At 41.6% G+C, this 23431-nt stretch overlaps 1 protein-coding gene across 5 annotated transcripts in view; it reads left to right on the top strand.

The window, feature by feature from the left end:
• Positions 1 to 23431, top strand: part of asap1b (ArfGAP with SH3 domain, ankyrin repeat and PH domain 1b) — a 97662-nt gene that overhangs the window by 68163 nt on the left and 6068 nt on the right. The window contains exons 8-24 of one of the 5 annotated variants that reach the window (XM_072913510.1): positions 1874 to 1949; positions 2051 to 2137; positions 5619 to 5719; positions 5800 to 5869; positions 7882 to 7969; positions 8054 to 8102; positions 10323 to 10489; positions 12094 to 12227; positions 13323 to 13414; positions 13497 to 13683; positions 14704 to 14789; positions 15339 to 15454; positions 15533 to 15600; positions 17935 to 18042; positions 18109 to 18337; positions 19726 to 19794; positions 21614 to 21784. In XM_072913510.1, the coding sequence (XP_072769611.1) occupies positions 1874 to 1949; positions 2051 to 2137; positions 5619 to 5719; positions 5800 to 5869; positions 7882 to 7969; positions 8054 to 8102; positions 10323 to 10489; positions 12094 to 12227; positions 13323 to 13414; positions 13497 to 13683; positions 14704 to 14789; positions 15339 to 15454; positions 15533 to 15600; positions 17935 to 18042; positions 18109 to 18337; positions 19726 to 19794; positions 21614 to 21784 (1898 nt within the window). The remainder of the gene's footprint in view (positions 1 to 1873; positions 1950 to 2050; positions 2138 to 5618; positions 5720 to 5799; positions 5870 to 7881; positions 7970 to 8053; positions 8103 to 10322; positions 10490 to 12093; positions 12228 to 13322; positions 13415 to 13496; positions 13684 to 14703; positions 14790 to 15338; positions 15455 to 15532; positions 15601 to 17934; positions 18043 to 18108; positions 18338 to 19725; positions 19795 to 21613; positions 21785 to 23431) is intronic. The other 4 variants (XM_061965307.2, XM_061965306.2, XM_061965308.2 and 1 more) reach the window with 4 other exon arrangements.

The raw sequence follows: 23431 nt of genomic DNA, 5'->3' as shown, positions 1-23431 counted from the left end.
TCCTTATTATGCAAATGGAATGCAGTTCTAACAGTCATTTGTTCTTAAAAATATTTATCTGTTTGCTCTGCTTTTAAAAGAAAAGGGGTTTAATAAACAGTTGGTCTGTGATTGTGTAAAAAACAGACAAAAACAGGCTTTACAGATCTTAAAAAAGGCCTATCAAATATCTCTGTCAGACATGATGGGTGTAAGTTTGATCGTTGTTTTGTCTTCAGTGAATAAGCTAACATAGCACTGGTGCTGGATTTAATGGTAAATTTGTGACTGTAACGTTAGCACTGTAGCTCACATGCTGTAGCTATGCTATGTGTCCTGTCCTACTCCTGAAAGGGGTCATATTATGATTTTTGTTCTACATCTAAAACACTTCTTTGTAGTCTACATAACATAATGGTGGTTATTTGGTCAAAATGTAGCCTAGATTATGTTTTACACTTCATGACACTTTCTGACCATCTCTTCATGATGCACAGTTTTGTGGGCGATCTTATTTAAATGGCTTCATTTCAACTGCGTCTGCTCCCTGTCATCCATGTTGTAGTTTTAGCGCTTCCATATACTACTGACAGATATAAGTTCGAACTATACACTACTTTGTATTAGAAATGGTAACAGCGGAGGATGCATGTGCATGTAGGAGCCAGTCTGCCCCACAGCAAAACTACAAAGGCGTACCGTATTTTTCGGATTATAAATCGCTCCGGAGTATAAATCGCACCGGCTGAAAATGCCTAATAAAGAAGGAAAAAACCATATATAATTCGCACTAGAGTATACGTCGCATTTTTTGGGGACATTTATTTGATAAAATCCAACACCAAGAATAGACATTTGAAAGGCAATTTAAAATAAATAAAGAATAGTGAACAACAGGCTGAATAAGTGTACGTTATAAGACGCATAAATAACCAACTGAGAACGTGTCTGGTATGTTAAAATAACATATTATGGTAAGAGTCATTCAAATAACTATAACATATAGAACATGCTATACGTTTACCAAACAATCTGTCACTCCTAATCGCTAAATCCGATGAAATCTTCTTCCTCGGTGTCGCTTCTAAACAACTCTGCCAACTCCAAGTCAGAGTCATCGTCAGTTGCAGTTCCAATTATTCCAGCCTTTCTGAATCCGTACAGGATGGTGAATGAGATAAATAATATTATTTGATATTTTACGGTAATGTGTTAATAATTTCACACATAAATCGCTCCAGAGTATGAATCCCAAACTATGAAAAAAACTGCGATTTATAATCCGAAAAATACGGTACTCACAAAAAGCACTTTAGGTAAATTTCTAACATACATAAAGATATGCGCTGACGTCACAACTGCCAAAGGCGTCACAGGTTGTGCAAATTCCAAACGGCTCATTTGGAGGAAGTGTAAAGGAAGGCAAGATTGTTTTATAAATATCTCCGCCATGTCGCAATGGTTTAATTTCCCATTTTCGGGACTCATGCAGATCCCAAATACACAAAAACAGGTACTAACAGGTAAGAAAAGTTAGTTTTGCGTAATAAGTCCCCTTTAATGTTTAGTTGTTGTATGTGATGTATTTGGCGTCTATTAAAAAGTGCGGACCGACAGTGTCTGTAAGAAGTCTGTACAAAAGCGCATTTTTGGGAGACAAACAGCTCATTAGCATTAAAGCTACACACAAACCCCAGTAGGGCTTACCAAAAGCACTTTTGAAACTGTCAAATTCCAGCATTAAGGCTACATTTTGGTCAAAACACTCCCAATATACTGTTGTGGTACATCTGAGATAAATAGTAAGGGACCTCTGCGTGTCCTTTCCGCATCCCGTTGAGTCTTGATCTCGCAACCATATCAATATTAATATGAAATCTCTGTTCTTCTCCAGTTTCTTCCAGGATGGCTTGAAGACAGCAGATAAGCTGAAGCAGTACATTGAGAAGCTGGCGGCTGATCTCTACAATGTAAACACCTCCTTCAGAACAAAGAATGTTCACGTGTAGCACACATATTTGGCCAAAAGATTAGGTACACCTGCCCCCATGCTTGTTTCTCCTCTTTCCAGATCAAGCAAACTCAGGATGAGGAGAAGAAGCAGCTGACCGCCCTCCGCGACCTCATCAAGTCCTCCCTCCAGCTGGACCAGAAGGAGGTAAACAGACACAAAAACACTAAATCTAGTGACATGGTCACAGTCCAAAATCCAGCTACCAAGGCAGACCTTATTCTGACAATCCCATTTGTGCAACAGTTTAGTCATGATTTCTCACCAAAGTGCCCCCTGCTGGTCATTACCAGGGTCGAGGATAGTTAGCACCCCGCCCAGGCAGCTGTTAGCGTAGCGTGTGGTCTGCTGATTTGTGTTCTTCTCAGTGGGGAGCTGCTTGCATAAAGTGGCATTAGTCAAATAGAATATAAGTGGCCTCAGGCCCTCAGTCGAAACATTTGGAAAAACAGGGCAATTTGAGAGGGGTTTTTGCATTGTCTTTGATGTCTCGCGTTTGTATACACTGTCACAAGTGTGGCAAAGAGGGAAGAGTTAATATAGAAGATAAAGTTACAAACAAATACAAACAGTCATGTGAAAAAACACTGTGTATCTGTGAGTGCAATGTGTTGTGTTTAGGCCTACCGTATTTCCACTGTCACTCTGCATGCCTTAGATCATAGCCACACTCTCACACGAGATTCCCTTTGACAATTACCTCCAGCTAGTTTTAGAACCATAAATCACACGAGTATTAGTGCACGTGCAGGCGACACATTCTTACACAAACCGCCTGCACCTGAGCTGGATCTTTCACACCTCTCCCCTCTATATCCTCCCATCCTCTTCCTCCTCCTCCTCACTGCCTTCTGCTTGTCTGGAATCAAGTCTAGAAGAGTAAGTGCTGCTGCATGTGGAGCATGCTCTTGCATCGTGTTTGTCTGGTGTGACTTTTTTTTAGTGCAATGATCTGTGTTGGCCCTGCGATGAGGTGGCGACTTGTTCAGGGTGCACCCTGCCTTCCGCCCGGGTGCAGCTGGGATAAGCTCCAGCCCCCCGTGACCCCGAGTGGGACAAGCGGTACTAAATGGTTGGATGGATGCCTGCAGTGCATACTTTGTAGTGTGCCAACGAGCATAGACACACTTGTTATAAGAAGGCTAGAAGTCTAAAATTCGTGCTAATATTATTTCAAAGTACAGCTCCAATTAACGCTTGTATTCAATTGATCACCAGGTCATTTATAGTTGCAAAGAAGCCCCACTATCTCCAATTAGATCCATGTCCAAAAACTGTGGCTATGGCTGTAGGCAACCTCCTGATGTATTTTTTTTAGCTTGGTACCACAAGATGGCAGTAGCTGCAGCTATCAACTCAGCGGATGCTGTCCTGTCTTGGCTTAGCAGTTTTCTCTTTAGCGCAATTATATTATCTGTTGGTTGCATTGCTGAAGTGTTGTGCAATATACTATAAATGACCATGTGGTTTAGGTGAGCTAGGTTGCTAAGTTTTTCATGCACTCCATATCATTATTTAAGTATATAACGTTGTCAAGACTAAAACTAGCAGACTTAAGAACAGCTTTTTCTCCAGAGCTGTCTCCCTTTTAAGCTCTCATTCCCACAGATTCCATTTATTATTTTCATACTGATTTGACAAATTTGTATGTTTGGAACATGCATCCATCCATCCATTTTCTACCGCTTGTCCCTTTTGGGGTTGCGGGGGGTGCTGGAGCCTATCTCAGCTGCATTCGGGTGGAAGGCGGGGTACACCCTGGACAAGTCGCCAACTCATCACAGGGCCTACACAGATAGACAAACAACATTCACACTCACATTCACACACTAGGGCCAATTTAGTGTTGCCAATCAACCTATTCCCAGGTGCATGTCTTTGGAAGTGGGAGGAAGCCGGAGTACCCGGAGGGAACCCACGCATTCACGGGGAGAACATGCAAACTTCGCACAGAAAGATCCCGAGCCCGGGATTGAACTCAGGACTACTCAGGACCTTCGTATTGTGAGGCACATGCACTAACCCCTGTTCCACCGTGCTGACCCTTGTTTGGAACATAATTATGTATATTAGTTTTATATACTCATAACTATTTATGTACTATAATTTAGTTCACATATTCATTTCACTGCGATGAGGTGGCCACTTGTCCAGGGTGTACCCCGCCTTGCGCCCGAATGCAGCTGGGATAGGCTCCAGCCAGCCCCGCAACCCCGACAGGTACAAGCGGTAGAAAATGGATGGATGAATATTCATATCAGAACTTGTGTATATTTATATATTACTCTCTATCTGTTACATTCAGTTTGACTTTGTCTGTTTCTAAATATTCAAACTATATATTCGAGCATTCATATATAAATACCGGATGCAAAAATAATTCATTTCTGGATCTGATGTTAAACCCCATTTTGTTACCCTGTATTCTTTAATGCATGCGTAATGACTATACATGTAATCCTAATTGTATATATAAAGAGTTGTATGTACAGTGGAACCTCGATTTATGATTTAATCGGTTCTTGAATAGGGTTCTTAAATCGAAAAGCTTGTATAGTGAAGCAAATTTCTCTATAAGAAATAATAATGTAAATATGAATAATGGTTCCCAGCCTCGATTAAGTAAGGTTTGTACACTTTGAACACAACCTAAAGGTGATAAATAAATACATTTCTTTATTTACAAGCCAAAACAACAACAAGCTAAACTCCTGCCAACACACGCAGAAGTCTCTTTGGTGCCCTCACATATGGTCAGAAATCACAAATATCCTTAACTTTCACAATCATATTGCAACAATAATAAACATTTAAAAAGGTAAAACCCACTTACAGTATATTAACATTGGCAAAGGAGCATCTCACAAAAGGAGAGAAAGGAGCAGACCGAGGGGGAGAAGGGAGGGGTTGAGGGGAGGGTCTGTGTGTGTGTTGTGCTCTTGGAAAAGGACCCGCTGAATGAGAGGTAGTCTTCTCCTTTCTCCTCCGCTGTAAAAGAAAAAAAAGTCAGCTTTGGCATCTTTCTCCATTCTCATCACAATTAAAAACGTAGCGTGACACGAAGCCGGCTTCTTCAATCTCTTCAATACAAGCAAACACAAAATGGTTGCCAGCGGGAGACAAAATGAATGAATGAAGCGTTCTTACACAAAGACATGGTTTGCACACAGAAGCATATTTGGCACAATCGAAAACTTTGTGAACCGAAAAGTTCGCAAACACAGGGGTTCATAAATCCAGCTTGCACTGTTCAATTAGAGAATTTATGGTAGCGAAGTGTTTAAAGGAAAATTATAACATTGGCACAGATATTATCAAAATACAAACAGGCTTGTCATTTTGCACAAGTTTGCTATTTATGTCAGACTCCTGAAATATGCAACCTTTTCCACAAGAAGATCTAAGATTTTGAACAGAAAAGCTATAATATGGATGCTGCACGTAACCACTACCAGGCTCATTTGCATGGTGACTGGATTGTGTTGATAATATGCTTGGATATATTGACGAGCAATTTCTTTATTTTTTTCGTATTATGATTTGTGGGATGTTTTGCGGCATGTTTGTGTTGGATGTTAGCTAGCAGCAACTGTATTGTTTATGGTCGTTTTGCGTATGTGTACGTCAGGACTCTCAGAGCAAGCAAGGTGGCTACAGCATGCACCAGCTGCAAGGGAACAAGGAGTTTGGCAGCGAGAAGAAAGGCTACCTGCTGAAGAAGAGCGACGGGTGAGTCACTAGCATGGACGAAAAAAGACGCGATGACCCTTTAACTAAACCTCCCTTCTGCTGTCTTTCCCACTTCACAGCCTGAGGAAGGTGTGGCAGCGGAGGCAGTGCTCAGTGAAGGGGGGCATCCTCACCATCTCTCATGCCACAGTGAGTAGAAAACAATGCTAACACAGGAACCCCCCCCCCCCCCCCACACACACACACACACACCCTCCCTTCACCACCTTACATGCGACTGTCGGGATGAGCATGAGAACAACGCGCTCGGAGGCCATGCCGCGCTCTCTCTATCTCAATCTGGAAGCTGGCAGCAGGGTGGAATTGACATAGATTGGTCGCCATGGCAACCCCGTCTCCTCACGTGCCCCTCCTCCTTCGGCCTGCTGCTCCTGGGTGACTCATCTCTGGATGTGCGTACGCTGCAATGGCCGTCGCCGCTCTTTTGCCGTTTCATTTCTCTGTGGATGCCGGGAAGCTCAAAGGAGGATGTTATGTTTAGTGATTTACTCTGAATAAGTATACATCAACAATATCATCACGAGGAGCCTAATAATTAAAAAAAAAAAAAAGTCTCATAATCGCAGTCTACGCTCTGTATGATAGCGTGACAAACACAATAGCCGTTAGAAGAGGTCGCCTCAAACGCGATGACATCATCACTGTCTGCTAAAAGTAGCTCTGGGGTCGCCTGCAACGCTCAAGTCTAACTTTGCATGCTCCAGTTCACCTTTGAAGAGTTTTTTATTTAAAATACAGAAAGCTTCATTAGGACCTTTCATTAATGCAAGCCAACCCTAGCACAATAAATTTGATGATTATTAGTTATTGTACGACCTAACACAATCGATATTTTGATGGGTAAAATTACATTTTGTTTTTCGCACAATTGAATCCTGATTTACTTTGACCTAATTTTATGTTGTATCCACATTTGTACCGCGAATGGTCAAAGGCCTATGCTTTCTCAATTATATTTTAATACGCCCCCCACACTCCAAGGAAGAAGAAAACATTTCACTACCCCCCCTTACTTTCTGTCGTGACTATAAATAGTGTAATTTGTCTATAAAATTGTTATAAGTACACCTCTGCATATCGTTGTATCCGTATTAACATTTAGGAACACAAAAAAGAAAGAAATATAGATTAACTTACAATAAATAACTACTTTATTAACATTGTTTTTTAGTCTGTGACAGAAAATGATTTGCCTGGAAAAAATATTTAAATGCTTATTTTTAAACTTTTAATTTTTTGACCCACTTGAACCATTTGATACTAACAAATAAAATCAAATAATCTCAATAAATATTATATACATTCAAATTGATCAGCAACATTAACTCGGGAGCACAATATATAAAACGTTCTAACCTACCAAATAAAAATGAATAAAACAATTTGTGCTGATTGTATTTTTTCTAAATCAAATTGATGAAGTCAGAATTAATGGTTACAATGAGCATGTTTTGTACAGTAGGTATGGTTGTATTTTTGCCTCATTCCTGTGAGAATCCTGCGTTTTACTGAAGCATTAGCCAGTGGGACTAGCAGCGGGATGAGATGCACTGCACTTAACCATCTGTTACAAGGGTAACAAGGGTACCATCTGTTAGCAGATAATAATGTGTCATCTCTTTCTCTTTCGGACTTACCAGGTCTTATCAGGTTGGTAGGGCATTCTTCACGTATTCTTCACTCACGCTCAAAGTGAAGGATGAAGCAAAATTACAACCTTAACTACTGTAGTGATCAATTTTGTTGAAGTATCATACTGCATGATACTGATAAAGCGTGTTCCCCGGGTTCACACACACCCCCCCTTGACATCGAACCGCGCCACCAAAGGGGGCCCCGCCCCTCTATTTGAGAAGAACTTATGTGCAGTTCGTGAGGTGCCCCTGCAAAGCTCCTGAATTTTCCCTCATGGCGGGCATGTTTTTCAACCAATTAGGTTCCAAATGTACACACGTGCTTATCAGTCCCCAAAGGTGTTTACCACACGACATGGTGATTCAGATAAACCCCCTAAATTACAGTAGGTGTTGTTTTAAATTGTGTGAAAAAAATCCAAGAGCCGGCTTACGCAGATAAACATAAATTCACGTGACGGTGTTAACGTCTAAATAATAATACAGAGAATTTGTCTTTCCTTTCAGTCCAACAGGCAGCCGGTGAAGCTCAACCTTCTCACCTGCCAGGTCAAGCCCAGCCCGGAGGACAGGAAGTGCTTTGATCTCATTTCTCGTAAGTTTCAAATTACATTATATACCTCCGCCAGGGATTTCCACACATTGCAAGTTGTGCTTAATATGATTTTGTATCCCGCAGATAACCGGACATATCATTTTCAAGCTGAGGATGAGCAAGAGTTTGTCATGTGAGTACCGTCATATTGTGCTTGGTTGAGTTTATTGTGAAAAGCTCAAGCCTGTGAAACACCTAGAATGGCAATTAGTGTCATTATCCCCCCAGACTCTCTAAAATCTTGTTTAAAGTCCCAGAAAAAGTTAAAGTTAAAGTACCAATGATTGTCACACACACACACTAGGTGTGGCGAGATTATTCTCTGCATTTGACCCATCACCCTTGATCACCCCCTGGGAGGTGAGGGGAGCAGTGGGCAGCAGCGGTGGCCGCGCTCGGGAATCATTTTTGGTGATTTAACCCCCAATTCCAACCCTTGATGCTGAGTGCCAAGCAGGGAGGTAATGGGTCCCATTTTTAGTCTTTGGTATGACTCGGCCGGGATTTGAACTCACAACCTACCGATCTCAGGGCGGACACTCTAACCACTAGGCCACTGAGTAGGTGAGAAAGCCGGTAGGCTATTACTTGAAAAATATTTTTGTCAGTCCCTGCTGTGATGCATCTTTAACAGGAATAGTCCCATGTCAGCACTAAAATGCAGATTACTACAAATACATGCTAAATATATTCAAGCGGCACCTTTGATGCTTTTGTCACTTTTAGGTGCTTGCTGCAGCAGCCTGCGTCATTGCAGGCTTGAATACCCCACATCTATCTCCGTGCATATGTCGCTCCTGTGGGGATGCAGCCCGCTTCCCCTCGTTGTCACGCACATTGTCAGCATCAGCATCTTGGCGCGTTTGATGAAATATTCAGTGTTCCATAGCAACCCTCAATTAGCAGCAGGCATATTAATGTATTCATGCACATTGTCAGTAACGGCACGTCTGTGTGGAGTCGTGTATGAGCAGATTGTGCTTTGTAGGGAAACTGCTGGACGCCATGTTTGAAAGGCCAACATGGTGTTTCCCATCTGTGTGCTTTATGATAACCACAGTGCTCTTTGTGTGCCCACCCACCACTCAATATAGTGAACTGTATCAATAATTGTTCATTAAATGAGATAATAATCGTATATACATTGGATCTCTCTATAGCTGTTTGTGGACTCTCGCATTTCTCAATTTATCTTTTAACGAAAATGATCTGGCAAAGGTAATTCAACTAAGTCTGATGGTGCGTTCATAAACTTGTATGAGTCAATTTAAAATAGATAACAATATATTGTGGTTGACTACCACTAATATTGATTTTATTTTATTTTTTTCACATGATTTGTGACTCTCACTAAAGAGTGAAAATGTATCAAAACATGCACCTCTACTGTGTTGCTATGAATTTTCTGACAAATACACCACTGATTGAAACAATTCCAAAGTCAAAATGCTTGAATTGCTAACATGCTAACATTAACATGCTAATGTTCGTTATGATAGCGTTTTAGATAATTTTGCAAGTATGCACCTCAGAGTCAAATATTTCATTTCACGTATGCTAATTGTTAGCATGCTATCTTTTTTTAGCTCATTTTGCAGGTATACACCTAAGAGTCTTACATCGTGTTACTTGACTCTTTTTTTTGTCAGCATGCTAATGTTAACTTGCTAGCTTTTGAGCAAATTTGACAGGATATTTGGTCATTTTACGCTTGCTAATAATTATCGTTAGCATGCTAGCTTGATTTGCTCATTTGACAGGTATACGCCTAAAAGGCATATTTTGTTATTTGATGCTACCTGGCTAGTGTGCTAACTCTTACCATTTCAGTTCAGCTTTTCAGCATTCAAACACAATTTTTACTGAAATTCCATTTTCCTGTTTTAAGAGAATGTTAAAAACTGACCCACAGTCATCAAACAACTATCAATCCACTAAGAAATATATTTGTATTTAAATTAGTGCTGTCAAAAATTTTTTTTTTGTAATCGGATTTGGAGCTGGTATTAAAGCCCATACGCCGGATTGACTTGAAATTTCTCACATATGACAAAACAGCCACTGTAATTTCAGGGTGGTAAGCCAAACCACCACAAAATTTGGGACACACTTTTAGAGGACTGAGAAGCACGTGTGTGTAAAGTGATTGGTTAAAAAACATGGAGGGTAACCTAACTAATTGGCTATAAGTCAATTTAGCATTTGTCAAATAATTCTAAAGGATAACTGTATTATATGTATGATAGCATCTTCTACAAAGCAGTTTGAGCACCACCCATAGGGGGCGCTGCAAAGGTAAATGTTTTTGTGTGGTCTCTAACCTCTTCATATCTTTCTCTACGTCCGTGTGTAGCTGGATCTCGGTGCTGACCAACAGCAAGGAGGAGGCTTTGAATATGGCGTTCCGTGGCGAGCAGACCAGCGGCAGCGAGGACGGCCTGGAGGACCTGACCAAAGCCATCATTGAGGATGTACTCCGCATGCCGGGCAACGAACTGTGCTGCGACTGCGGCGCTTCAGGTGCGTGTGTCGGCGCCGCAGTCCAATTGGGGGACTGAAGAGAGAGACATTTTCTAGGCTCTGAGAGGCAACATCATCATTACGTCACGCTGTTGCATAAGTCACACATGCTGCGTGGACCCGTGCATTCCTTACAGAGGCCTTCTAATGTTCCACATCTTTGTCTTCTCCTATTAAATCTCATCGCATCCGACCCGCGCTTTCATTCTATTCCCTTAGTATTAAGTTCTTGTTGCAGTAATGACCTACAGAGGTGGCCTCTTTGTTCCTCCATTTCATCAAATATTCTCCTATTCTTTAGTAGTAATCAGCAATGGAGGTCATTCTCTCATCATGCTCAACATGCTCCCTGTGACCCGTCCACCGGCTCGCATCTGTTCTATGTGCTCGGTACATCTGTGGATGGGCGCTGCCTTGCCTGATGGCATGTGTGACTCACTGTTTTTTTGGCGCTGATGTTCCCATCGGCCTACGCCTCTCCCTCTCTCTCGCTCTCTCTCTCTTTCTCTCTCTCTTTCTCTCACTCTCTGTGCTCACCACAGGACAGGCTCAAAACCGCTGAGCTGTACTTTTTAAATCTCCAGGATTGCATCAAAACACAGGGTTGTGTTGCCAGTTGTTGGTCGCTGCAGTAAAAAAAAAACATTAACAAGTTTCTGTTTGGCTCTGCTCCTCTCTGAGCTGCCACCTTACCGTGGTAGAGGAGTTTGCGTGTCCCAATGATCCTAGGAGCTATGTTGTCCGGGGGCTTCCATGCCCCCTGGTAGGGTCTCCCAAGACAAACAGGTCCTAGGTGAGGGATCAGACAAAGAGCAGCTCGAAGACTTCTATGGGAATGCAAGAATAAAGACTCCGATTTCCCTCGCCCGGACGCAGGTCACCAGGGCCCCCCTCTGGAGACAGATTTGTGTCTTCCTACTCCTTTTCGGACATGTTGTAAGGAGAAAAATTTTTAAATATGTACAATATGTGATGTATCATATTGAAACTTTCTACATATTTGAAATAAACTTAAACTTCAAATTATACCTTGCAATATTTTCAGTATACAACTGTCAAGCGATAATACAAATTCTAATATTAGATTCAGGAATTCTAGTAATATAAGACATTTTACATGGTTGGTTGCAAACTACTGAATATTTCTAAGCTTTGCAAATAAATAAAAGTGCACTGGCACATTTTTACTCCCTTCAATCCTGACATTTGTTATGCTGCAAATAAATCAGTCATTCATACCAATGTGGTAAGTCTCTGAGAGGTGAACGCTTCTGCCATCAGCGTCGCCGTAGCAACCACGAACTGTAGTTGAACCCCGCCGAGCTGAGTTCTAATCGACTGATTGAAAGCGTCTGTGCACAAACACGGCTGTCGCACTTTCCTGCATTGCAAACGTTTCTGTTTTCACATGTTCACCCTTTTGAAGACTGCGTTCTTGTGTAGAACATTTATAGCAGTTGACAAGGCTTACCACCTCTGCTGCAGCTTCTTTAATCATTCAAGAATCAGGGAATCCATTTGCGGAAGACATTGTGAAAGTGTGCAGTCGGGAGCAATTTGTATTGCACCCATGTGTAGATTCTAACGTGTGTTCTTGTGCATAGATCCAAAGTGGCTGTCCACCAACTTGGGCATCCTCACTTGCATCGAGTGCTCCGGCATCCACCGAGAGATGGGGGTGCACATCTCCCGCATCCAGTCCATGGAGCTCGACAAACTAGGAACCTCAGAACTCTTGGTTAGTGTCTAAAGAACTAGATGTGTAGATATTTATTAGCAGTTACTGTAAACTATCCAATTAAAGCCGGTAGGTAATCCATGGGTGTCAAACTCGTTTTCATTGAGGGCCACATAACAGTCAGCTTGCAACATTAAATATACATGAATATTAATGTATAATCCATCCATCCATTCATTTTCTATCGCTTGTCCCTTTCGAGGTTGCGGGGGGCTGCAGCCTATCCCAGCTGCACTCGGGCGGGAGGCAGAGTACACCCTAGACAAGTCATCATGTATAATCTCCTCATGATATTATTAGACAATTGCTTATGCCTTTGATGACATTTTTTTTACGTATAATTTGATGGATAACTTGTTTTGAATCCTAAGTCAGGGTGACAAGCAGATATCTAAGTATTTTTTTTTTTTTTTTAACAAATAAAATGTGATGTAGGTATTAGAGCTGTCAAAGGATATTTTGAAATCATGTCAATCCCGGGCTCGGGATCTTTCTGTGTGGAGTTTGCATGTTCTCCCCGTGACTGCGTGGGTTCCGTCCGGGTACTCCGGCTTCCTCCCACCTCCAAAAACATGCACCTGGGGATAGGTTGATTGGCAACACTAAATTGGCCCTAGTGTGTGAATGTGAGTGTGAATGTTGTCTGTCTATCTGTGTTGGCCCTGCGATGAGGTGGCGACTTGTCCAGGGTGTACCCCGCCTTCCGCCCGATTGTAGCTGAGATAGGCTCCAGCGCCCCCCGCGACCCCAAAGGGAATAAGCCGTAGAAAATGGATGGATGGATGGATGAATGGTCATCATCCTGCTGCTTTATTACCTATGCATGTGCTTTAATATATTGCAAGTCAGCTCTTGAATCTGTGTGAACCTCGTGTGTAAAACATTTTCCGCTATTACAACATTGGTTCTGTTGCTGTGTTGTGCAATATACTTGTTCACAAATGATCACCTGGTCAAAGAGAAGTAGGTTTTCCCTTCCACGGTCCCTGTTATAACTAAAGCATTTATGGCACTATGTTTTTGTATAATACCAATGCTCTTTCTCAATAACCTATAGTTGATTATGTAAAATACTGCTTTTTGTTCCTCCACCAGCTGGCCAAGAATGTTGGGAACAGTAGTTTCAATGAGATCATGGAGGGAAACCTGCCGTCCCCTTCACCAAAGCCCACTCCTTCCAGCGACATGTGAGTACCCTCCAAAAGACTAAACCCAGAATTACCCCCAACTCCAAAATGCACACCGCTCCATCTTTTTTGCTCCCATAAGGACGGTGAGGAAGGAGTTCATCAACGGCAAGTACGTGGACCACAAGTACGCCAGGAAGACATGCTCATCCGCCGCCGCCAAAATGATCGAGCTGTACGAAGCGGTCCAGTCCAGAGACCTGCTATCGCTTGTCCAGGTCTACGCCGAGGGGGTGGAACTCATGGAGCCTCTCCCGGAGGCAGGGCCGGTGAGACATTGCGATATCTTCTCAGCTGCTATTCGAATATCTGCATTAAATGTAGTTGTCAGGACTACATACACTCATTAAGTACAGAATGACATGTAATACAAGCCAACTGCTTGGCGGCTGCAGAAGCTTGAGAAAAATAAAGAAAAAACATTTTAAGCTTCACCTATAATTAAAGGCAAAATTAATAGATTTGTATTTCCTACAGAGAAAGACTAAACTCCACTAAATTTACCATAGAAAATCATGTTTTCTCTAGTAAGGAGGCATCAGCTGTATTGCTGTAGATCCCCACAAATATATGTCTATTTTTAGCACCTTAAGCCCTATATTCTAAGCCTTTCTTACTTAAAAGCATTTTTGAAAATATTTATGTTAGACCCACTCGACATCCATTGCATTCGGTCTCCCTAGAGGGGGGGGTTACCCACATATGCGGTCCTCTCCAAGGTTTCTCATAGTCATTCACATCGACGTCCCACTGGGGTGAGTTTTTCCTTGCCCTTATGTGGGCTCTGTACCGAGGATGTCGTTGTGGCTTGTGCAGCCCTTTGAGACACTTGTGATTTAGGGCTATATAAATAAACATTGATTGATTGATTGAAAAAAATGTTTTATATACACAGGTGAGGGAATACCTAATCACAGTTCCTTCTCTATATTCTCTGAGGGGAGGTTCACTGTGCCACACTAGAAATACATTACTTTATTATATAATATTTTCATTGCTAAATCAATACCTCTCTGACTACACCTCTTCTATTGGATCTCATTAGAATCCGCAGGTGTACCTAATGATTTGGTAGATTTGCATGTACGTTCTGCCCAGCTTTACTTAGACCTATACCGACAGTCTATCTACAAATAGATTTATTGCAAAAACATAAAAATCACAAGGAGCCCAGCAGGTGGATTTAATTTTTTAGGAGCCATTTTGTTTACTGCGTCTTGTTTAAAATGCTGAGAGATGGACGCTGAAGCCCACACTGCTTCACTGCTGTGTTTGATGGCCCCCTGCAGGAAGCCGGAGAGACGGCACTGCACTACTCTGTACGAACCGCCGACCAGACCTCGTTGCACCTGGTGGACTTCTTGGTGCAAAACAGGTATGCTTGCGTCATCGGGAAGGACGGAGCCCCGCTGTAGAGGATGACTCTGCAAGTCATTGCTTGAAATGGGCTACTAGAATATGCACGCCGCAAACAGAAAGATCCGTCTGCGCCAAAGCGGTCGCGCTGCACAGCTCCCATTCCCATGAGGCAAACAGAAGTGGGTCAAGCACTTGTTCTCTGCCTTAATGTATTCCTCTCTTTCCGATTGGTTACCCGCCACTGCTCCGGCTTCCACACAGGAAGAGGAGCCCACTCATTAATTAATCGTGTTTTGACATGCATCTGGTGTCTAGTGGAGCACTAATAAGTGCAGTTGTTGCAGCAGTGCACCAGGCAAGGCATGTTTGGATGAGTTTAGCGTGGAAGAATACCAATCTCTAGTGCTTTCCATAGACATTCCAAAAGAGTAGAGGTTGTTTTTAGCTGCAAAAGGAAGAAACGTGTCCCAACACTTTTGTCCATTTAATGTTTATTCTCTAATGCATGATGCATTCTTACTTCAGTGTGCCATCTTTTGTACTGACTGTGTGTGTGTTTTCCAAGCGGTAACCTGGACAAGCAGACCGAGTGGGGCAACACGGCCCTCCATTATTGCTGCATGTACGAGAAGCCCGAGTGCCTCAAGTTGCTCCTCAGGGGCAAGCCGGTGACGGACATCAGTGAGTGTCGCCCTCCTCACTCGTCCCCCACATCCCAGCTATGCTTTTAACTGTTAAACCTTCCTACCTTGCCCTCAGCCAATCAGAATGGAGAGACTGCGCTGGATGTTGCCAGGCGACTGAGGAATGCTCCGTGTGAGGAGGCGGTGAGTGTTTGCCGCCGACGCGCGGATGCCCAGCTGGAGCGTTGGCGCTTCGTAAAGAACATTGAAGAACACTGACATACACATTAGTGGTGTGTCGTATCGCTGGTTGATCAGTGTGTAGGACACAACAGTGAAGGGACGATGGAAGCTCCGCCTCTTCCCTTAGGAAAGCGTGGCTGTAGAGTGGAAGTAACAGGTTTATTATTAACACTTACATGAACACATCAAAAACAACAGCTCTGTAATGCAAGAATGATAAATAGTCCTGATTTATATTAGTTATATAATAAATGGTAATGATTTATGCATTGAACATGAGTTAAATTTGGATTGTTTGGCTCTGGGAAAAGTCTGATTTGTACTGAGTACCATTGTCTTTAAAAAAGTTAGTTCAATGAAAAATTGCTCTCAATTATTTTCTGTTACGACCCCAGTAAGAAGAAGACGGCGTGGCGCAGTGGAAGAATGGCCGTGCGCGACCCGAGGGTCCCTGGTTCAATCCCCACCTAGTACCAACCTCGTCATGTCCGTTGTGTCCTGAGCAAGACACTTCACCCTTGCTCCTGATGGGTGCTGGTTAGCGCCTTGCATGGCAGCTCCCTCCATCAGTGTGTGAATGTGTGTGTGAATGGGTAAATGTGGAAGTAGTGTCAAAGCGCTTTGAGTACCTTGAAGGTAGAAAAGCGCTATACAAGTACAACCCATTCATCATTTATTATTATAAGAAAAACATTTTCACTCTACACTCTCAAAAAATGTTTAAAGTACACCTCTGCATAACATAGTATCCTTATTAAAGAAAACGAAAAAGAAAGAACGATAGATCAACTTACAACACAGAATGACTTGACATTGTTTTTTGGTCTGTTACAGAAAAGATTTAAAGTGCAGGAATTTGACCTGAAATTTGAAAAAAAAAATGTACCCCTTATTTAAACTGTAAACATTTTTTGACCAACTTGTACCATGTTATAGTGAAAAATAAAATAAATAAACTCAATACATCATGATAAATTTAAATTAATCAGCAACATTAACTCTAGAGCACAATATAGAACACTTTAACCTACTAAACAAAATTAAACAAAACAATTTGTGCCAGCAATCGGAGGGTTGCTGGTTACTGGGGTTCAATCCCCACCTTCTACCATCCTAGTCACGTCCGTTGTGTCCTTGAGCAAGACACTTCACCCTTGCTCCTGATGGGTGCTGGTTAGCGCCTTGCATGGCAGCTCCCGCCATCAGTGTGTGAATGTGTGTGTGAATGGGTGAATGTGGAAATACTGTCAAAGCGCTTTGAGTACCTTGAAGGTAGAAAAGCGCTATACAAGTATAACCCATTTATTTATTTATTTATTATAAAGAACTTAGAATTAATGGCTACAATACAATGAGCACGTTTTGTAGTGCACAGCTTTTTCGAAGCAGATTTGAAGCATGATACGGCATGATACTGATAAAGCATGTTTCCCGGAGTCACACGCGGCCCCCCCTAACATCGCACAGCACCCCCCACTATTTGAGAAGAACTGATTTAAACCAACAGTAACATTTTTAAAGCACATGCAAATAGGTAATTAAAGTTGATGGATGCTGACCAATTAAAATACTAACTACTAGCTAATCTTATTTTGTGTACTACCTCAGGAGGTTGCCTACAGCCACAGCTGAGAATGCCAATGAACCATCTCTAATTGTTTATTTGCTGTGACCATTTGAGACCCGGTTAACATTGCAGTAATAGCTGCCTTCAGAGGGCCAATGTGACAGTGATAATATATGAATATAAATGTATAATTGCCTCATGATATTATTACACAATTGCCTATGCATTTGATTATTCGATTTTTTTTACATACAAATTAATAGATAACTTGCTTTGAAATCATGCGTCTATGTAAAAAAGCAGATATTTAAGTATTAATTTTTATTATACAGTATATAATAGTGTATTTGTTGCATGATCAGATAATAAAGTTTAAAAGATATGCAGTTTCATGCAGTACATAGATTTTTTTTCAATAATGAAAATAGTACATTTACTAAGAAAGTTATTGCCGAACATTATTTCCAGGCTTTTGAGGTCTACAAATTGATGTGGCGGGCCAGATCTGGTCCCAGGATCTTGAGTTTGACACATGATTCATAATATGTACAAAAACTAAACATCTACATTATCTTGTCTAGAGGTGGGGCAAAGACCCAGGAAGAACCTTGGTGTTGATTATGTTGCAGACAAAAATCCTGGGTATTAATGAGAAAAATGAGGCACACTGTAGCACGTTAGGTCTTTTCTATGTGATGATTTTAAATGGAAACTGGTGTGTCTATCAGCTGGTGCAGGCTGCAGAGGGTAAATTTAACCCTCACATTCACGTGGAGTACGAGTGGAGCCTCAGACTGGAAGAGATGGATGAGAGCGACGACGATCTGGACGACAAGGTGCCAGCGCAGTCAGTTAAATGAAACCCAAAGTGCAAGATCTAATGTCTTCTTTTGTCCCTCTAGCCTAGTCCCATCAAGAAGGACCGCTCCCCGAGGCCTCAGAGCTTCTGCCACTCCTCCAGCCTGTCGCCGCACGACAAGCTCTCGCTGCCGGGCTTCATTAGCCAGCGGGACAAGCAGCAGCGTCTGTCCTACAGCGCCTTCACCAACCAGATGTACAGCGCCTCCACCGACCTCACCTCCTCCCCTGTGGCCGACGGGCCGCCGCTGCCGCCCAGGAACCAGGGCAAAGGTCAGACCTGTCATTCTCCTATTTCTATGACAGCCTGGCATCATGCATACATATCATGTCTTCCTAATGTTGATTATGTTCAGGACAGCAGAGGAATGCTTCATTTTGTTCCTCCCTTCTTTACACTAACACACACGCACACACACACACACACACACACACACACACATTCTTGTATTTGTTACCTTCTTTAGACCTCTGAAAAATGCCTACCTCTTTAGGACCACCCTTTCTAAATATATAAAGACTTGTATTTACAACATTAATAATATATACATACTATGCAAATATAAAAAGTGTATTTTAGTTAATTTTTTAATTTTTTCTTTGTAGTTGGTTTTTAATCTTCATTATTGACTTCGTTATTACAGTATGTCTTTATATACATATTTATTCATTTTTTTAAATTAATTTTGGCCAAAGGGGGCACATTTCATTTCTTATACACACTTGTTATTACATATGTTGGCCAGAGGGGGAGCACTTCAAATTTTTACACACACTTGTTATTTTATATGTTGACCAGAGGGGGCACACTTTTAAAACCGACACACAGTCAATTTGAAAAATCCCTCCTTTTTAGGACCACCCTAACCTTTTGATAGATTTCACCACCAGGGGTGCAAATGAGACATTCTCTATTAGATGCAATGGTCTTCCGTATTGGGACCATGATTTCGATCCTAACTTGTTCACAGGTCCTCATATGGAAGGTACTTTTCCCTGTTGATGTCTCAAGAAGGGCAGAAATACAAGAACACACACACACACACACACACACATCCTGCATTTTTTTTGAAGAAGTACATACTGGCTGTCTGCACGATAAGACATATAAATAATAGTCCTCCCCACTAGCAGGGGGAGCCACTCATGCTGTTGAACACTTGCCATAATTGTCATTGAATTCATTTTTTTTAAGTCCTATTTTTCTCAAGATACGCAGTGAAGTTGCACTTGTTTCTGATTTCGCAGATCTGTGTTCCAATCCCAAAAAAGCATGTTAGGCTAATGGGAGACTTACAAGTCTGTTTATCTGAGGAGGATATATTTGTCCTACTGTGATTGACTGGCCACCAGTCCAATGTGTACAAAGTCAGCTGGGGTAGGCTGACTTTGGCTCACTCAAAAGGACACAAAATGGATATAAATGCGTGCGAAACAAGTGTAGTTTCAGGTTTATTTTGTGTGAAAAATAAGCTAATAACAACGACACTAGTTTCCTCCTCTTTACTTTGTTTTGTTGTGCGTGTGTGTGAAGCAGCTCACTTTTTAATAAGAAAAAAAAGACCTGCTGAGTTGCTCTCCCACACGCCTCCTCCTCATCTCGCTCTTTTCTTCTTCCTTTTTTCGGTGTGTGTTTCTTTCTTTCTCTTTTATTCTTTCAGCTCCACACTTGGCATTCCTCGGCTCTCATTCGCACTACGCCACACTGGCTGGCACTCGACCATACATCAGTGAATATCTTGATTTTACTTCGCCTTGTGTGCCACACGGCAACCCCCACACCTTACGCCCCCAACCCTCTCTTGTCTCGTGCGCCGTTGTTTACAGCTCAGGCCTACAGGGTGATGGCGCTTTATTGATTTTTTTCTTGTTTAGTTTCATGTCTTTTTTTGTAGAAATATGCCGCCATGTTTGAGCTGTAAACACAAGCCACAGCTGATTGCGCTCTCTGGCTGAGCTCTCTGTCTACCTGACTGTAAAAACACATAGCATACACTCCAACGCAACATTTTCCATGTTTCTCCTCCTCCTGTGCTTTTTTCATCTTCTCCTTCACCTCAGCTTGAGTTTTAAGGCTGCGTTCACACTTGTGGTTTGGTACTCTGGTCCGGAATAAAAATTCTAAAAAAATGCTGATTTGTCAGCAATCGCAGTGATATTTTTGTCAAGGGACCAAATGCTGCGCAGTAAATAACACATACAAATAAGTTGCTTAGATTTCATTGAAAAAAAGCTTCTAAAATACTTTTAAAGAGCACACACACACACACACAGCAGAGAGATAGTCTTCCCAATGCATTATTTTCTCTCACACATTTGTCTTTTCTGCATGTTTTTTTAGAAGTTGAATTTCACTTGCTTGTTTGGTGCACAGCAGGATTCGCATAATCACGTTCTCACTTGACCAAACGAACCATACTAGCAGAGCAAATGCACCAGAGTTCCTTTAACCAAACCAAATTGCGAATGCAGCTTAACTGTTTTTCAGGAAGTGTACAGTAGATTCTTGCCTATTCGGCATATATTTAATATTTCATTAAAAAATCGCGATAAATTCTTTTCTGAGAGATACTAATTATTTTATTTAAAATCAAAGATAGCATTAAAAAAACGGTTTCCTACCTTTTGAACAACATTCTCTCTCAGGTGCGTGCCTCGAATTTGCGCACTGCTCAGGCGTCCTCTGCACACAGCAAATCTATGCCACTCACAAAATAAGATCCAATCTAAACTCCAAACAAAATATACACATAACTATTTGTTCTGTAGGATTTTTGTTTTATTCCAATTATTGTAATATCTGTCGAGACGATTTAAAGAGGAAAGGAATTCCATCGATCACTTTATCGAGCAAAACTGTTTGTATTAGGCCCTAACTTCATCAAAAATATTAGTAAAAACTTCTGTAATTTTTTGCCGTACAAAACAGCCTTAAACCAACTCTGTCATCTGTCAAATATCAACAGCAGCCGCTCGCTCTCTCTCACTTGCACCAACACACACACTCATGGCACTTAGCTAATGATGCGTTTATGGCCACACAAAAAGTCGGACAACTCCAACACCTCACAAAGTGTAAATGCCAGGTCGTTACACTTTGACTCCCCAATCAGATGTGTGCTTATTGTACTATCATTCATTAGGTATGTTTATCTATGGATATTAATCATGAAATGCTGTTACTAAATTACAGAAATGCTAATAAAACAATATATTTTACAGACATAAAGTTACAGAAATGTGCACTTTATCCCATGCTTACATCTCATTGTGTTGATTCACTCATAATTTTTCAGCAGGAAGATGGTTTGACAAGACGTGATGTTGTGTAACTGTATGTTTTGTACAATACTGTATGTGTGTAATAGTTAACTGAATTGAAAAAAGTTTAATCGTGTGAGAGGCGTTTTAAAGTAACGGTCTTGGAATGTAACGCCCGCCAATAGTAGGGATCTACTGTACTGTACATGTGTGCATACATGCGTACATGCATACACACAGAACATGGCATCATCACCTCATGTCTTCTATGTATTATCGCTCCTCCAGCTCCTCCCCCATCCGGCCCCACCTCTCCACTCACACCGGGAGGCAGCTCCACCCTGTCCAAGAAGAGGCCTCCGCCCCCCCCGCCCGGACACAAACGCACCCTGTCTGACCCGCACAGCCCGCTCTCTCACAGTAAAGGGGGCTTGTCCGGGGGTGAGACGCAAACACACGGTACAATTAGGATACCACACCGGGAGATTGGTACTCGTCCAACACAATACAACACAGGGGACACTCTGAATGTTCTGTCCCCATAAGACTTACTGGAAATCTACCGTGGGGTCCGCCATCTTAAAACTCAGCATGGAAAGAAGTGATATTTTAAATACCGGTACATTAAATGGACTAAAAATGGACCATTTTCAAATGCGTCTTTGGAAATAGCTGAGATGTTAAACCTGGGCTTGTTCTTACTCACCAAACGTACAGTATCTAAGTACACCTTTATGGACCTTAAACAGAAAGGGTCAATCCCAAAACAATTTCAAATAAGTTTAAATTATACGATTGTTTTTTTTCACATTTTCAGTCATTTTTGTAGACTTTTGTCGACCGCATTGAAGCACAATGATGCTCATATGCCCACCTTTAAAGGGGAACTGCACTGTTTTTGGAATGTTGGCTATCATTCACAATCCTTATGTAAGACAAGAACACATGTTTTTCTTTTTTATGCATTCTAACTCGTAAATAAACGTTAGCAAAAGTCAGCTAACAATGGAGCTAATGGGAGTTGCTTTATTCTGCCTATAAAGCGCTCTACAAACCTCCATCCACAGTATATGTAATGTAGTAACAGGCACATTCATCATGATATGTAATATTTACGTATTTTGGTCATTTTGAGCATACAGACTCATTACAACTTTCGCTTTTCTCTTCAAAAACAACAACACTACTAATCATGGCAGACTTTGTGAGCGACAACAACGACGACTTTGGGACAAATGATGATCCACAGCCTTATTTGTTTGAGTCTGATTGTAAGGAGGACTATCTACAAGTTTTAGAAGCTGTGTGCTAAAGAAATTCAGCTTTAGTGAAACACTAAGCATCATGTAGCAGTATTACTAAGTGTTAAAACAAGATATACAAACTACTAACACAATAAACTAATCACTTACTGTACAATGTCTGCTCTCAGTGGGATGCCGACTAATGGAAAGTTCATATCTTTCTGTTAATATGAAGAATTAAATACATTTCCGCCCGGAGGTTAAAAAACAAACACAGCGTATTATCGTGTCTTTCTCCCCATCTCCGGGTGTAAGCTAAATGTCAAAGTTGACCATCTTCGCGGTTTATGGACACAACCTTCGACTATCCAGTTGAGGGGCATGATTTATAATCTAGAATTAACTTTCACCAGTGCTGAGGCGTTTCAAAAGCTCATTGGCTCAGTATGTCAACACTGTAGCAGCACAAGCTAGTTAGCTCTCTGAGATCACGGCGCCACTAAAAATAACAATCGCTAGTACTTGGTAATATTTACGTCACAACATGTAAATTAAATATTGTTGGCGGTTTTTGGGTGTTTTTTTAGAGGGCTTTATGGGCGCAATAGAGTACTCCCATTAGCTGCATTGTTAGCCATGTTGTACTAGCCGTATATTACAAATTAGAATGCATAAAGAAAGAAAAACTTGTCTTACATAGGTATTGTGCTCGATAGGCAAAACTGTGAAAAAAGTGCAGTTCCCCTTTAAGTCACCACTCCTTAATCAGACTCTAATTTCCCGAATTAGGACATTCAGATCTCAAAGAGCAGAAGCCTCAAATCTTATTTTGTAGGTGTCCCTTGTTTCATTATGTTGTGTT

This window comes from Nerophis lumbriciformis, linkage group LG07 (genome assembly GCF_033978685.3).
Source record: "Nerophis lumbriciformis linkage group LG07, RoL_Nlum_v2.1, whole genome shotgun sequence".
Lineage (NCBI taxonomy): Eukaryota > Metazoa > Chordata > Actinopteri > Syngnathiformes > Syngnathidae > Nerophis > Nerophis lumbriciformis.
The sequence above is the reverse complement of the archived record's forward strand: the minus strand, read 5'-3'. Positions and strand labels throughout refer to the sequence as shown.